The 17,732-nt window shown below is 43.2% G+C and overlaps 1 protein-coding gene across 1 annotated transcript in view; it reads left to right on the forward strand.

The window, feature by feature from the left end:
• kalrna (kalirin RhoGEF kinase a) overlaps window positions 1-17,732 on the forward strand; it is a 124,552-nt gene that overhangs the window by 87,006 nt on the left and 19,814 nt on the right. Inside the window, exons 39-40 of the mRNA XM_041951472.1 lie at window positions 2,911-2,989; window positions 3,289-3,456. Coding sequence (XP_041807406.1) covers window positions 2,911-2,989; window positions 3,289-3,456 — 247 coding nt within the window. The remainder of the gene's footprint in view (window positions 1-2,910; window positions 2,990-3,288; window positions 3,457-17,732) is intronic.

The raw sequence follows: 17,732 nt of genomic DNA on the forward strand, positions 1-17,732 counted from the left end.
CAAAAACAGCCCTGCATGAAAGTGGTGCGGGGGCTACATTGATTGGGGTTGTTTTAGGTCCAGTTAGAGTGACATCTTAATGCATTCAAAGGCTTATCAGATGCCTTAGTGTTGCACAGTTGTTTGTGAGTATCACAGGCAGCGTTTTGATTGGCTCGCACAGTGCCTTGCCAGATGATTTTACGTTACAACAAACATCATTGCATTGCTGCGCCAAGAGACTGGCTCCGTTCAACTGAACAAAGTGTGGTTCAATTGATGGTTTGTGTGGCAAGTAAACAAAATACCACATGTCCAAACAGCTTTGTGAACAAAACAGACAAATAAAAACGCGTTTCATGTGGCCTGTAGTGGCTGAAATTCAAATGGAAAATCATAGTGTCTGCCAACACTCCAAGACTGTGGAGAGATTACTCCACCTGCATTATACCTGCTTCTATCAGCTAGATCTAGTCTCAGACCTGCCGCCGCAAACACTTTCTGTACTTCACTTTAGCACATGACACGACATAACAAGCGGCACGCCTGCGCAACCAAATGGAGCGAATTAAAGTCTTAATAGTGCAACGTCATCATTTCAATTATAGCTCCGCCTTCACCCAGAGCAGAGGTTTAACCGGCCAGAAAAAGTGAAAACACCTGCATGGGCTGTGTGTGCGCGCGTGTGTGTGTGTGTGTGTGGGGGGGGGGGGGGGGGACCATCTGTCAGGTATAAACTCACCTGCACCTTTATAGAAACAGGGGTCCTTGTTGCTAGGAGATCTTTAGCCTGACAAAGAGCGCCTGCTTACACACACTCACTCAATCACACACACACACACACACACACACACACACACACACACACACACACACACACACACACACACACTCCCTGACATTTTCCAAGACAATGAGTGTACAGCACACAAGACAGAGGAAGGAGAAGGAAGTTAGAGGAGAAGGACCATTCCACATAGATATATCTTCTGCTTTTAGTGCTACACTGCTCTAATACTTTATCGCCTCTGCCAAGGTTATCTTTTCAGCTTGGTGCACAAACTAGAGCCCCATTAAATTAGCCTTGACATTCATGTATTCATGGATAGCAGGCTTTGCCACGCTGATCAGCGCTCTGTAAGCCGGCGTGTGTATCTGTTGACTCTTTGCAACCAGCTTATAGCCTTCTCTGCAGCTTTGTGAAATGATTACGAGTTCACACCACCAATGGGAGGGCCACCTCGACAGGGCCAGTGCTGGCCAAGGTGCTGGCCAAATGTCTGACAGTCAGCGTTCAGACCCGGAGTCTGAAACAGGCTGTGCTGAGATATCACACACACATCTCGCTGGGGCTTCACCGAGCCTGCTGAGTTGCATCTGGGGTGGAGGTAGAGCCACGGCAAGCAGAGCGTACAGTAGCGGGAAGAAAAGAAGAAAATCTTCATGACTGTGCATACTCACAGGGATAAAGTGGCAGCTCCTACACTGCGAAGCCTTCTATGTTGTGTTGCATTCGTGCCGTGTATATACTGTATATGTGTGCTGCTGCTGTTTTTCTACTGTCAGAAGGTCATATGAGGTTTGAGTTTAATGGGAGTAAAGATCAACACACCCCAGCAGCATGATGTCAGCTCTGTCACAATGAAAAGTGTGTGTGTGTGAATGATTGTTAATTTAATATATAACAGGCCTTTTAAGTCGTAATGACAGCAGGGTGTACAGCATGTCCCGTCAGCACTTTATGACTAAAGCTGTGGATTATGATTTCCTGTCAAACATGAACGATAGAATACTGATAATATTTACTGTGAAGTCACAGCAGACCTACATTTACAAAAGAAAAGGATCTGATTGACTTCCTGCTTGGTGCACAGCTTGGTCAGAATCTCCTGCACAGCCCTGATGAGGCAGACAACACTACTTTTTGAGAGTTGAACTGTAAATAGACAATAGGTAAAGATAAAAACATCCTTTGCTTGTTGCTTTGTTTAATTTTGAATATTTAATGTTGCAGAGAAATGCCTTTCAAACCAAGTGTCCAGGGGCTTTAAAGGCACGGCGCATCTGCAAACTGGTGTTCAAACAGGCACAAATATGCATTTTTTTCTGTGTGTGTTGACAGAAAACATTGGATTATGGGTTACAAAGCAGAAGGACTGGATCAATCTTTATATAGAATATATATACATACTGATTAGTGTACTCACTGCCTTGACAGCCGTGATGCTGACCACAGATTAGCTTTGTCATGAAAACTATGGATTTCATTTGTTTGACTGACCATTTCTGCTCCTCCTGTTGTCTGTCTGTGAACGTGTCCAATCATTTCCAGGCCAATTAATGGTTCGGGTTTACGCTGCCTGGAAATGTTTGTGGCAACAGACGGTGTAAAACCTACACCAATCCTTTGCCCTTGGCTGATTTTGTACACACTGTGACAGCTTTAATACATGATCAGGCCAGCCCTTTCCCTGTTTGTTAGGTTCACTGTTTGGTATAAAACCAAATAGAAGTCAGGAATACATGTCCACGTCTTGCAGGTTCGTCCTGTTCCTCCAGCACAGAATTAAAATCTGCAAACACCAAACTGCTGCTCTCTCTACATTTAAATCTAAAAAGTCAAGTTGACTCAGGCAGCTGTGTGTTCACCTCGAGACTCTGCAGACCTGTTCAGCACGCATGTTGTGGTTCACAGGTACATCATGTACATGTTTAGTTATGCACTTTTCTGTATGGAAATATTCAGTGTTTATTGTGCAAATGTCACTCCTGATTTAGGCCTGGATTAAGTGTCTCTTCCTCTCCCTTCAGCCATACGACAGGTTATTTGAGGCTGAACTGTAGACTTAGGATGTCAGAAATTAGAATTTAGAAGTTTAGACAAGTTTTATGAGAAGTTTTAACAAATGTGTCCTCTCTGTCCGTTTGTAGCTCTCTGGTGGTTGTGAGCTGACAGTCGTCCTTCAGGACTTCACGGCAGGATGCAGCACAGAGATGTCTGTCAGCACTGGTGAGGGAAGCCTCTCTGATGTTCTTCTCTCTTTTCAGTCTGGATCTGTCTGTTGACTGTGTACATGCATCCTTTGGCTTCAGTAGTTAAATCTAAAACTTGTAGGTAGTTTGGCAACAACTTAAACCTGCTAAATGAAATGATTCTGTTTGTTTCTGGTTTATGTGTTTTGGCTAAAAGGAAATTAGTCTATTTTGAAACTACAATACCTAACACGTTTACCTGGAAACTAAAAAAAGGTCAAATGAGATCATCTGAAGGTGCCTCGCTGTAAAACGGCCGCCTGCTCTTCTCTCCAGGCCAGACGGTGGAGCTGCTGGAGCGGCCGAGTGAGCGGCCTGGTTGGTGCCTGGTCCGAACCACCGACCGCAGCCCGCCACAGGAGGGACTGGTCCCCAGCTCCACACTCTGCGTGTCCCACTCGCGTTCCAGTGTGGAGATGGACTGCTTCTTCGGCTCGGGGAAAGGTAGGAAGAACAGAGTCCTTATTAAGTCTTTGGGTATATTACCTCGTTCCTCACTCCTCGCTTGAACCGGGGGTCGTTTTGGTTTGACCTCGTGCGGTCCATCCCAAAGCTCTTACTTCTGCTCGGAGGAGTGAGGAAGGAATCTCCATCTCCACTCTCCGCTTGCAAGGAAAAGATGTACGTGAGGGAAACATGGATGCAATTTAAGTTCTTCATGGTTCATTATACATGCATATAGTTAAGTTACTGAGTGTAACAACCATGTCGTCACTTAAAACATCTTTTTGCTGATGGCATTTCATTAGCTCATCTTTGCTCCCCCAGCAGAAACTGGATAAACTCTGCTGGGAATTATGAATGTGAATGTTATCCGCACGTTTATCAAGACTTCTTTGAAATCAACACAATTCCACACATGAGGAACAGTTCCGAACCAAACAAAACTTGAGGCTTCTGTGAATTGCAGACTTTGTTTTCTGCATAAATCTGAACACCCCAGTGAAAGTCAGAACATACACGACACGTACAGCTACTCTAACTAAGTGTGAAGGCTTTCCAGGGCAAATGCTATGCTATGCTAAGAGGCCTGATTGGGTGGATTTCAGTCATTACATAATTGGGAAAGCCCATCAGGACAAAGTCCAGCATTGATGTGTTTTCCCAGAGCTCTGCTGACCCTGCTGTGCGTTAGTGTTTGATCACACCTTTATTTTTATCAGCCAGAAGCAATGAATGTTGATTTCCTTTATCAGGTCACTTCAAGTAATCAGGTCTGTATTGACCTCTGTTGGCGAGATGTGGACATTACAATATAAAGAAAACCTGTACTGCTTTATCTAGCAAGTCCCCCTTAGACATACTGAACAGAGCTCCTCGAAATAAATGTTCAATGATCATCATGTTATATATGAATGTATTATTTATTGAGGACAAGATCTTTAAATGCATCCACCAAGATGGATGTAATGGAAGGCGTCTCAGCATGTGGAGAGGATGTTTCCTCCACTGCACCATCAGAAAAGTCTGGCTGGGAGTTTGGAAATGTTACTGGAAAATGAAAAGTTGCAGCTTTGTTGTGCATTGAAAAACCTTGATAGCATGTGTACAATATGATTCTGGGCATTTTGCTGTCGACCGCTGACCAAGTCTGAGTTCCATTTTAACCAAAGCATTTTTGGCATAAAATGCCAGCTCGCCACAACAAGTCAATAAATTCCAAAACGACACAGTCTCATTCTTTACCACTGTACAGCAAACTGGGACATGACATATATAGAAGAAATAACCTGACATAGGGCGGTTACTGTGGTTACTGCTTGGCTGCTTCGGAGGTCACATGCACACACACACAAACACACACCACACACTCCAATGCGCTCTCTCTCTCACACACACACAAATTGAAGAGTTCCTGTTGTGGCCAACAGGGGGCAACATATTGCTGTTTAAACTCCACCTTCCTTGCACTTGTAACCTTTCTGACTGTCATCAGTGCTCGACACACAGCAGATTGTGTTGATGAAAACGGTGGTGGCTGTGGCTTCTCATCATGAGATGATTTCATCTCAGTGCTTTCTGGGATTTTCTACATGCTAGGGGACGGGCAAAATTACATAGTGTCCTGAGTTTATGTTGTAGATGGAAGTGATCGTTATCAGGGCCGAGTGATCAGACCTGCTATCATACAACAGTATTCCAAGAATCAAAACAAAAATCAATCGACAATGTAAGAGAACATGTCCAAAGAAAGAAAAGATGATTTCACAACAAATGTATATATTGGCTCCAAATAGGAATGAAAATGAGGTATATTCCTACATGTGTTTTGTTTGTATGAGGAGGAGCCTGCCCTATAATGTAGGTTAATTAGTAAATGTAATGTGATTCATTCTCAGAGTCAAGGGCTAGGGTTAGGCATCTCAGCAGCATTTATTTGGCAGAAAACCCAAAGTATATTATATAAGTGTAACAGTCAGCGTACCACAGGGCATCAAGCACATTTACATACGGCAGCAACAGACACACATACCGGCGCTGTCACACAGCAGAGGAGGCTTTCCTGTAGCAACAAAACCAGCTGAGCTTGTGTTGCAGTATGTAGTGTGGAGATAACGTTGGGTCTGACAATGTGAGCCGACACAAAAAGCAACACGAAAAAACTGTTTCCCACATCAAACCTACTGCTCTGGCCAATTAAATAATTGGCTTCAAATGAGGCTTAAAGTTCACACATTTTCCTGACTGTCCCTCAATATTGAAGATGCCAACAATGCTGCAGCCTGTACACTTACCATAGATGCTACTAGCCACATTAGCTGTGGAACGTGCTAATGCCAATTTCAACTGGCTAACCAGCAAAATAAAAAGTAAAGCAACAGGAAAATAGCAAAACTTAGAGATTCTAAATTTGAAGTCAGTCTTGATTCATCAGTAAGCTTCAGTTTTGAAGTGAATCCTGCTTTGTATTGGCCCTCAGAGCAAAATAGTAAATGATTAGGGTTAGAAGAGCTTAAGAGTTTTCCAGTTGTTGTTGTTGTAGTTGCTGTTGCTGCTATGGGATTTCCATCAAGTTAATCCACTGGGTCTTCACTCCCTCAGATGGTTGGAGTAGATGAAGACTTTTGTGATACTTCTTGCAGCCAACAACAGAGAAATTGGCATGTGTTGCTCATAATGTCAGCTTGAACATCTTTGTGTTATATCTATGTAATAACTCCAGTTCTATGAGTATGTGCGTAGCCCTCAACCACATGTTATCGCAGGTACAGTAAAGCGCTTTATTTTTAATCTGCTAAAACTGACACACACACACACACGTGTCATTTCCTCCCATCTTCTTATCAGGACATTCTAAATACCAAACTTTGAACACACTGACCACAATCTTCCTCCCACCTACACACCAACAACCAACTACAACCCAGTTTATAGTGTTTGGCTTGCTAAGAGTTATCAACATCATGGAGGAGGTTTGAGTGAGTGGGAGATTCCTCTCTCTCTCTCTCTCTCTCTCTCTCACACACACACAGTGTGAGATCAGCTGATTTGCCTGCAGCAGCCATGGTGTGTTTTTGCTCTTGCTGATGAAAAGGATGTTTTATGTTTCTCTGTTTGTGTAGAGAGATGCAAATCAGACATCTGCAGCAGCTACATATGGAAATGAACACAGACACACACACACACACACATTTCACATATTTAGGAAACATTGAGGAGACTTTGTTGTATGACTCCAGGGTTGGTGGTGGTGAGTGTCATGTTTTGTTACTTATCAATAAAGTTTGATTTAACAGGCCTATGCCACAAGGAAGGAATAATGAAAACCATACTGCCACTTCTACCTCTACTTATTACTCTAGCGTTGGCTTATGTTAACCAATTCAGTGTTTTGCTGTGCATCGTTCAATCATCTGCGTTTCAGTATCAAGACACGCGGACTTCTATCACATTGAGCAAACGTCACACAATGACCCATTTCATCATGTCTCGCAAATGGACAAGTAACACTGTGCTGAATAAAAAGCCTACGCTGTCCATTATCAGCCTCGCAAGTTTCACTCAACTCAAGTCCAGATTTCCCCAGTCACGTGTGAATGCCTTACGTTTGTTGTGCCTTAAAACCATATGTGTTTCATGGTGTGAATGCAGAATTAGACTGCTTACTCAGCAGCGACGTGACTGGAGGCTGATGGGTATTTAATTAACTGTCCTCCGTTTGTTAATGAATGAGTCAAACTGTTAATTAACCCTAAAGAGTCATTGCTAATTACGTGGACTGGATATAAAGTTCTGCCGCGTTCTTTCAAGTATCAGCCGCTTCCCTCCGTCGGCCCTGCCTTCTGTGTGTGTGTGTGTGTGTGTGTGTGTGTGTGTGTGTGTGTGTGTGTGTGTGTGTGTGTGTGTGTGTGTGTGTGTGTGTGTGGGGTTGGTTGCTGGTCTTGTGACTGCTCTGTAAAGTAGGTCTCCTTGTCCTCTCTGAATGACTGTGAAGATAGTGGAGCTCTAAAGTTAACTGAACTGAAAATCAGTCACAATGGAGTTTTAAAGTCGGAGGGAACGAGCAGCTGGAACTCTTCTATCAGGACTTCAGTCACTGTTGTCATTATAGTTGATGGATGTGATAAAGAGTCTACTGCACTGCCAGTTGTCTTGGTTCTTGCCTTTTTGTCATAAAAAGACCTGGGAAATATTTACTGCTGCAGTGTGTGTAGTCATAGCCACAGTGGTTCAGTACTATTTCCTGTATTTTCTTGCTGTAGAACATCAGTAGGCATACACTGTTTAAAATGGGACACTGCAGGCAAACGCAGCTGCTGGAAAGCACTTTATCTAGGCTAAGTGCATGTGTGTTGTCTTACCTGCTGCGGCAGCGATCGTCAAGGTACACAAGCACACGCTCTACAATCTATTCAATCAGGCCAGCATTTGTTCCCTCAAATGCAAAGAATTGTTCGATTTTAATATCATTTTTTAGTGAGAGGAGCAAGTCAGGTCCAAGTCCAGCATGAGAAATGTATTATATCTTACATTATCAAATAACCAAATTAGCATTGACCTTGACAGAGATCGCAGTGGACTAAGGACATAGCATCTCCATAGATAACATTTCCAGATAATTTTCTGATGAGCATCATAAACACTCACAGTCAAATTGCTCCTGGTTTCCAGGCCAGTATCTAGCACGGCAGCTCTGCCATCAGCAGTGTGTGTGAGAATGGCTAAAAGAAGCAAAAAGTAAAGTCCTCTGAGGTAGAAAGTGTTAAATATGTGCTGCTCATTCACCATTTATCATTCCTGAAAAATTCCACTTCGGGGCAGCAGAGACAAGTTGTGAACATCGACATATCACCACCTTTTAAGTTGATGTTTTTTGAATTTGTTAGTGAACAGTTTCCGTTTTACGTGTCCAGCAGATAGAACAGCATTAGCATTTATTTGGACTTGTGTGTCTATGCAATGAGTGAAAGTACTAGAAGTTCAGTATTAGCTCTCTTTTAGCTCTCCCCTCCTAGTCTCCCCCAACCAGTGAGTGAAATATCAGGTTGTTTGGTTACTAGATTCTTCAGTGTTTTCACCAGCTCGTCGATGATGTTGCCTGTCTCCTGTTTGCTGTTGAATGCGACGATGCAGCAGCAACACTGAACCAAAACGGCAAAGTCGTGGGCTGAAGTGATTAGCTTGAAGTCACTATAAAGCTGGAGGGGCCTGCAGGGTCAGCTCTGTGGGTTTGTGGGCACAGGCGGCCCCTTTCGCGTTCAAGTAGTCATGTAATCCATTGGTAATATAGAAATATTGATTATAGACAGCTTAAAAAGGGTTTTATTTTTGCAAAATAAGTCCAGTAGGGTCATTGCTTGCCCCCCAAATTGTGTTTGGGCACTGTAGGTCTATCAGCTTTGGTTCTGCCATATTTGAATTTAGATATTTTAGCACATTTACCGGAGGGGGACCTGTGCTGCCAAACACCAAAAACCTATTACTTCACCAGACGGATGAAGCCGGCAAAGTTACAAAGTGTCGGTTTTCTGAAAAGGCTTAAGAAACACATTCAATCTGTCTCCTCTGTCTCAGAAAACCACACACACTGCTGGAACCTGAGTCCCTGCTCCCACAGTGGGAAAGCAGTCTTCCACAATAATTAACAGTGACTTCTGTTTCAGGGAACTGAAGTGTGCATGTGAGGGAGGGAGGGAGAAAACTCAACGACTCTGTCTGAGAAAGAAAGACAAGTGTGTGTGTGTGTGTGTATGTGTGGAGGCTCCTCCTCTATCTCCTCCTACTACCTCATTTACTCTCTCTCTCTCTCTCTCTCTCTCTCTCTCTCTCTCTCTCTCTCTCTATGGTGAATCTCAGCAGTGTGGACTTGAAGCTCTTGGTGCACACACACACGGTCTCATTAAGAAGCTGACTGGCCAGTTAGTGATCGAGTCAGACAGCCAGACAGAGGTGTGTATGTGAGCGTGCGAGAGAGAGGTGAGGTGTGTGAGTGTAGGATGTGCGTGTGAGCAAGGATGAAGCGAGGCCGGCGTTGCTGTGGATGGATCCTCACCCGCTGCTGCTGCTGCTGCTACAACGGCACAGGTGGGACGAGATGTAGAGCCGAATGTCTGCGTGTGCGTGGCGCCCAGTGTGACAGCAGGTCTTGCGTGTTACTGTGTATCGGCATGTGTGTAGCGTGTCCTTGTGTGTGTGTTTGTCTTGCACGCTTTACAGGTTAGGGAATTCATACTGTGAGTGTGTGCTGAGGAATGAAGGCGAGAACAGGTTTCTAAAGGCTGCCAGCATTCTGCGTTCAACTCAGCCGAGAGAGGGGTGGGTGTGTGTGTGTGTGAGAGAGAGAGAGACAGAGACAGCGACTGAATGAAGGAGTGGAAGTCAAGCCATGAAACAGACAGAGAAATTCCTGCTCTTCTTTTGATTTTTTTTTTTTTTATTGTTATGGCGCCACTGGAAACTAATTTGAATTGATAATGAATTCTGAAACAGGAAGTTATGTGTCACACAAACAGAGAGACAGAGAGACCGACAGACAGCGAGAGAGAGAGAGAAAGAGGACAGTTTCTTTCTTTGTCTCCATGCAGAATCAGATGTCGGATTGAGCAATCTGTTTTCCTGCAGTTCAGTCAGCCACTGCACAGGGTGTGTTTCTGTGTGTGTGTGTGTGTGTGTGCTTTTGTCTGTGTGTGTACTCGGGTGTGTAGCAGGTTATGACAGAGCCTTTGGCCAGTGTTAAAGGATTCACACTGACCGCACAGGAATCACCACAGTAATCATTTTCTGGATTTCCAAATCGCTCCCTGTGCCCACAAACAGCCGCTGTGGTCTCTGCTGGTTCATGACCGTGTCTCTGTCTCAACCTGTTTGTCACCAGGTTACATTCAGAAATCTGATGACATGACTATAGATAGAAAAAAATATTCAACCCTAGAATTTATTATGTGTGACTTTTACAAGAAAAACAGAGGCTTCTTTAGGTGTCCTTGGGTAAAGAAAAATATTGTATAGAAACAGGGATTTAAAGTTGGGGCATTTTTTACACCATTTCCTTTGGGTGTTGTCAGACTTGGATTGTAAGGTTCACTAGAATACAGTCAGGGGAGTCTGTGGTTTGTTTGTTTTAATAGAGGTTCATAGTGGGTTAAGTGTGTCTCAGGGAGACTGTTCTCTCCACAAAATTTCCAGCATTGGTTGTGTTGTGCTTTCCTAACGAGCGACAGCTTGGAGGCAACTGAATGACTTTCCTGTCCAGATAGCTGATGGAATTTTGTTGGAAGTAGCGTGACTTTAACACCAGAGACGAACACAAAACGTTCATTAATTGATTTTTGGTCATTTGGGTCAGTTCAATAAGCGACAGGAATTTGTCTAAAGTGATATACTGTAGCTACCACTACCACTAATGCCAATTTAATCCAATGCTTTGTGGCTATTATTATGTAAAATGCAGCACATAAACACATTTATCATTTATCCCCATCAGCCTGCTACTGTATAACTCCATCATGGAGGAACAGTGGGCATTTAGTTTTTGGATTTGTATGCCCAACGCTCATGCAGCCACAGTCATGCGGTTTGTGTTGCCTCTGCAGAATCTGTACAAAATCTTAAATGTGTATCTTGAAATGAATGACTCCGCTTTTACTGGGATCACCTGCCAGAAATTTAAAAAGACAAGTCATTCATTGTCTGAATTTTAGGAAAGTGACATTTTAGTGAATAGGTTTTGGTGCATCTGAATTTATAATTCATTTTCAAAGATATCTTTTAGGTATGTTTATAAAATGAGTTTGGAGTTGCAGTTCAATTCAGTAGAGAGAGCTCACATTACTCCTCTCTCCCACCCCATCAACCACAGGCACTGTCAACTAATCAATGCACTGAAGTAGGCAGAATATTTGATTTATTGTGTTGGCCAGCGCTCTGGCCTGACTCCAGTTTATGCAGCACTGACAGTTGTGGGGTTTTTGGGTTTGCCATTATCTAAAAACCACCGTAAGGCTGAGGACTACGGTTTTCCATATGCGCTTTAAGTTTGAGAGCATGTATAGTGTGTATGTGCAGGCTGTGATAGCTAAAGGTTAACTAACTGTGTGTAGACAGACAGTGGACTTTGGCCCCAGAGCTATTGAGCTTCATGGGAGAGACAGAACACATGTGATGGACAGGGACAAAATTGTCAGATTTCTCACAATGCATTGGTATCAGAGCTTGGGAGAGTTTCATCTCTGTGAGCATCAGGGGAAACATGTCAGAGCATTACACCAGCCCAGCTTATTTTCACGTATCTGAAAGGAACTGTATAAACATTTCATCGTTGTTGTAGCATTGAAGCTCAGGTGGTTAGGCTGGTTTCAATGATGTGTCTATTACATGCATCCACATGTACTTATATGAACTGTACAAACACTTGAAAACTCATTCCAAGTTGCATTCAGCCTTTTTTACATACAACATGTGTTGTTGTTGATATTACATGTTTTTCCTGACACACACACACACACACACACACACACACACACTAAGAGAAGCACTTCCTCCTTCCTCCTCTCACTCACTCACACAGTGACCAAGTGATTAACTCGGGTGTAAAGTGATCTTGCGTCCCATCCATTGGCCATTAAACCTGAAGATGGGCAGGAAACTACTCTGACCCTGAGGCAAACACACACACACACACACACACACACACACACACACACACACACACACACTCAGTCTCCCAGCAGAGATAATGGACAGAGACGGCATTAGCTGAGCCTTTGCTCAACTGCTTCATCAGCTGTGACTCAGTGTGTTCAGTCTCATCTGAGCTGCAGCTCAGTTTTAAATGGGAAATCAAGACTCCAATACTTGTGATTTATTAAGAAGCTCTGGTCACTCAGAGGGATGGCAGCATTACAAGGAGTTGAGTCAGAGGACTGTTTGGTTCTGCAACAACTACAGTTAATTTAAGCTTTTTTAATTTCCTATAAAACATTTTTAAGTAATTATTTAATTTCTATAAATCTTCAATGCAAGTGTTGCGTTTAACAAGTAACAGAGGTGCAGTTGCAGGTGCAGGTGTAGTTTTTAATTCTGCATCTGTAAAAAGCTTTTATTTGTGCCACTCCATTCAGTTCCAGTTGAGAGGTGTTTCCAGGAGTATTAGCTGACCTATTGCCACAAAGTGTCTTTTCTCACCGCTCCTCCTAAATGGACTTGGAGCATCCTCTTCAGTCTTCTCAACAACACTGAGCAGCTTTTACTCAGAAATCGAGAGACCTCTGGAGTTAAGTGCAGGAAGAGGGTTGACTTACTTGCTATGAATGGCATGTTTCATGAATGAGCTGAACCAGTCTGTGTTGAAGATTATGCTCATAATTTGAGCATAATCCAAAGAGCATGACAACATTTTATAAGCTTGCATGTAAAAATGGGAACTGGCAGGATGTTTGGTGAGGAGCCGCATCCTTCAGGAACAGATATTGTCCCCCCAACACCCTCAGTCACCTGAGGATGCTTCATTAGTTCAGTCTGGATACCAGATCCAGAGTTTACCAGACAGTCCAGCGATGGTCATGAGGCTGCCTGTATATTGGTGAATTGTAGTGAACTGTCAAACATGTGGTTTGGTGTAGAGGAAGCAGCATTCAACAATTCAGCATTTAACACTGATAAGATATTGACCTGGTTATGAGGTGAACCAGGACTGATTATAACAGGTTATGATCATGTTCTGAGAAAGAGTCACTGTGAGTTATAACCACTTCTCTTTTTGCTGATGGATGCTGGTCATGAAGGTTATGACTTTCTGAGTGGACTCTAAATCATTTTACTTTTGCTCATTTGCGTTTTAGGAACGAGTGGACCTCCACTGCTCGTACTAATTCTACTTCCACTACTGTTGACACTGCTGTTACGAAGAACGCTGGCCCTGTTCAGTGGTTGTGACTCAGTGTGTGAGAGGAACAATCAAAGAGAGTGATTTACAGTGAAACAAAAACAAGATCATCAGACTGAAGTCTTCTAAAGTCAGAGCTGAAACAAGTGTCTTTTGCTACCATGTGACAGGCCCTTATGTAACCTACTTTCTGGTATACTCCTGTAATGTCACTGCTTTGAGGACTAGATTAAAGCTCATTTTGTCTGTATAGCTTTCTCTTGAGTGTGTGTGTGTGTGTGTTTTCTGATACATATGATTTGAAGCATACATCCAGCTAGGTTTGACATGTTTTTATAGTGGATAATCATACAATGCAGGTCTCCTCTATCATTAGACTGGTACCATAATAATTGCCAGTAATTTTGTTTGTGTAGTTAGTGTGGTTTTGTGTGTTGTCAAATACTTATGACACGGGGGGAGAGGGGGGAGAGAGAGAGAGAGGTATGAGAGGAATGTCATCATGCCAGATTACTGTCTACTCCTGTCAATGGCAGAAAAGCATGATGGGAAGAGAGCAGGCAGGCAGGCAGAGAGAAAGACACCTGCAATGTCAGTACTTTTTACATACTGTACTTACAAATACTGTACTACTTCTTTATTCTCTTCCATCACCTTTGTAGTGAGTCTTGTTCGTGTTGCGTTTTCCTGATTAGCAGTTAAAGGGGAATTCCATGGATTTTGCTATTCAAATCCATCTCCTGAACACGGATAGTTACTGGTAGCTGTCTGAACTCCTTTGGTAACTAAGAGAGCAGAGAGGTCATCCGCTGATCAGCAGGTCTGTAGTTCCTATATGTGCATGTATTATATGTCAAATCGTCATAGACAGACTGACAGATCAGTGTTTGAGTGTGTGTCGAGAATGAGAGGCATTATTGTAAAGTGCTCCGGATAAATGCAGGCTGAAGGCCACAAAATACAAACACCATTTGCAAAGTCTATGTTCTGGTTCTGAGTTTTGAATGAGCTGAGGTGACTCAGTGTTTTATTTGGGGGGGAGGTCAGTAAATTGTACGTTATTAATCGAGTCGGCTTGAAATAAAGGCATGAATGAGTTTTTTTATTTAGAAATGGTTGTACTTTAGTTTTCATCATCTTGTTGATGTGGGACTTGAAGCTTACATCTTCCCCAGATTACAAAACAGCATTTCTTCCTGTTTTAGGGCTGACTTGTAGGATTTCATTGTCCTAACTTTTCTTCAAGAAATTATTGCTCAACCATTTATTTATTGCCAAAAGGCTGTTAGTAACAGAGTCTAGAGCTGCAGCATCATTTTGTTCAGCACAGATGTAAAACATACATCGTGCTCTCTAATGACGTCACCAAGTGGCAGCATCTATAATGAGAGCAGTAATGGACCGAGGCAGCTGCCTGCAGCCCCAACACAGACGTCATGTTTCTCATGACTGACATCAAACTTTCTCCCTTTGATGTTTGTTTTAAACCAGTTTAACACACAGTCAGAAAGACCAAGAGGCTGTTCAAAACCATTTATGAAGTTATATGGTCAATCGAGCTTTTCATCAGTTTAGTCTGAGGTCATTGATTACTGAGTCAGAGCTGTGGTCTGTTCTAAAGCCTGACTGAACGTCCTCCAGGATGTTATTTTCTTTAAGAAAGGAGTTCATCTTTTCCAGTATCTTACTGATGAATGGAAGCTTGGATATCAGACTGTAGTTAGTTCATATCTAGGTTGGGTTTGTTATTAAATGTGAGGGGAAATACATAAAAATAGACAAACATCTGTTAAGAACAACTTGAGGAAAAGGTTGAGGGGAAAAAAGTAAACTACAACAGAAACAAAACAAAGCTCAGCGTTTTTACAGTTTGGGCTGAACAGCTGAGTTCAGTGAGTTAGTGGTTGGGGCAGATACACACCAGTTGTTCAAAGAGGAGCGAGCGTGCGCAGTGTGTGTGTGTCCGTGTGTGTGTGTCCGTGTGTGTCTGTGTGTGTGTTGACCTTAGTGGGTCAGAGTCTTAATACTCTCTTGTCAGTACAGCCATTCATAGACAGTGAAAGTGTGTGTGTGTGTGTGTGTGTGTGTGTGTGTTGTAATTACAGAGTGAAACCAAGAGTGTGTGTCTGCAAGAGAGCGCGAGAGAGCAAGACAAAAACCCTGTTCTGTTGCATTCAGATCACTGGTTCAGTATCTACTGACTGCATGTCTGATCTACGTGTGTGTGTGTGTGCGTGCGTGCGTGCGTGTGTGTGTGATTAAAGATAGTGAGTGATGGGGATTTTAACAGTAGACGGTCTGTCTTTCTGTCGGCTGCAGGACAAAAGCTTCCTTGTTTGGTCTCACCTGACTTTGGCCGTCAGTGTGACGCTGCTGTGCTCTTTAGTTTGCACACTATTCAGTGTTCCCGCAGTACTAACGCCGCAATACTCCCTCTCTAATTATCACTTCCTAAATGAACATCGGGTCTTAGTTAATGATGACTGATCATGACCACTGGCAAATCTGGTTTCTCTTTCTAAAATGAAACTTATTACAGCTCCTAAAACAGCCTTTTCTGTTAATAGCCATGCAGTGGAAGGTGTCGTGTGTGGTTCTGAAAGTTAAAAATGTTTTGTGTAAGAGGGATGCCAGGCTGTAGCACTGTGTTGGTTGCATCGGCGTGGGAGTGCTGCTACCAGGAACAGATACAGTTGGAAATGAAATACAAACCTGAAAATCTAGATCAAGAATGATCAGTTGGCATTTCATTGTCAAGGACAACTCATGTCGCATCCACAACTTCTCACCAAGACCGGCATGTCTGAAAATTTGTCACCTTTGTTCCGCTAGTGTAAAAACTTTTTTTTGTCATGCTGCTGTTTCCAAGGACAAGAATGAAGCTTTTAGCTCAGTAGGTGTTATGGTCCTTTGACAGCTGTGCATGGTTGTAGTGGTGACTGGTCAGCTGACTGCAGCACGCTGTGGTTCTACACTGTCATTATTCTCTGAAGGAGGAGAGGAGCAAGCAATGGAGTCTTATCAGTCAGCTGTGTGTGTGCGCGTGTGTGCGTGCGTGTGTGTGCGTGTGTGTGTGCGTGCATCTCTGATGAGTTTCTGTGGTCAGCCAGCTGTCAAGGCCACTCAGTGACTAACACTGGTTCTGCTGAAAGTGCGCACACAGGTAAACAGGTGAACTATGACGTGTTTCCCTCTCTTGAGAACACATGAGTGGATTTGCGCAGAAGCACTTCAGAGAGTATCTACTGAAAGTCAGATGGAGGTGCGGTGGAGAGAAGCAGTGTTGTATGAGGAGAGACCCTGGTTACCGTCAGATATCCCAGCTGTGGACGGAGCTAACCGAGCTGGTGGCTCGTGTTCTCTCTCTCTACATCCAAACACACTCAGTTAATGTCCAATCCAAAGTGAGAGACCATGGATATAGACCTCCCTCGACATAATGTCCTGGTCATGTTAGGCAGTATTACACACATAAACTGGTGCCATAAACTCATTGATACTTCAGCTGCGTGCTCTATACAGCATTAACAGATGTGTTCTGTCAGGGGTGTCGGTGTAATTGCAAATTACTTGATAGCGTTGTTAAACGATGTGGGCAAGAGGCTATGTCACGCACAAATAAAAAGCTTTGGCCATTTAGCTTTGTGATGACACTATATCAGATGAATGAGCTCCAGCATGACAGGCAGTCTTGGAAATTACCAGCGATAAACAAGGTTGTGGAGATCGTGTGACTGACTGCGACAACTCATGCTTCCAATAGCAGTACGAGTTTATAGAAAACTGTCTAAAGCTTACATACAGCGGAACTTCATTTTTTATTAAACTAAAATAAATTTCATTTTTGCTCAAATGAGCCTTTGTTGAGTGGTTTCTAATAGGTGGTGTTGTTTAGCTGCATATATGCGTGTTAAGTTGTGGCCAGCCTTGTTGGCATATCCCTGGTTTGCCTTCAGGACAGCTTGGCCACTCTACTTTGTTCTCCCAGGCTGAAAGTGAGTTGAAGTTTAAGTTATCTCACAATCACAAAGGAATTCTTGCAGTCAGTTACAAAGAAAAAGACCAACAAAGGCGTGCATGAGTGTGTTTGTTTAATGCAAATGAAGTAAAAATAGAAACACCATTCCATGCAGCACCTTCAGAGAGTTATGGGTTTGGGTTTCACCAGCAGGCTTGCTGCAGATGGACTGTACAGTTGTCCTCTTGCACCGGTGATGGCCATGTGATACTCCACCTCTCCTTCGTATTTTTGATCTGTCGAGTTTTTTGTGTAATGAGTTTGGCTCATGAGAGAGAGAGAGAAACAGGCACCTAACTAGCGCCGGGTGACCTTGGCTGCTGTTGTTTCTGTGCTGCGCTGCTGATAACAACTAAAATAACAGCTGCCTTTACTGCA

This window comes from Chelmon rostratus, chromosome 13, assembly GCF_017976325.1.
Source record: "Chelmon rostratus isolate fCheRos1 chromosome 13, fCheRos1.pri, whole genome shotgun sequence".
In the NCBI taxonomy this organism is placed as follows: Eukaryota; Metazoa; Chordata; class Actinopteri; order Chaetodontiformes; family Chaetodontidae; genus Chelmon; species Chelmon rostratus.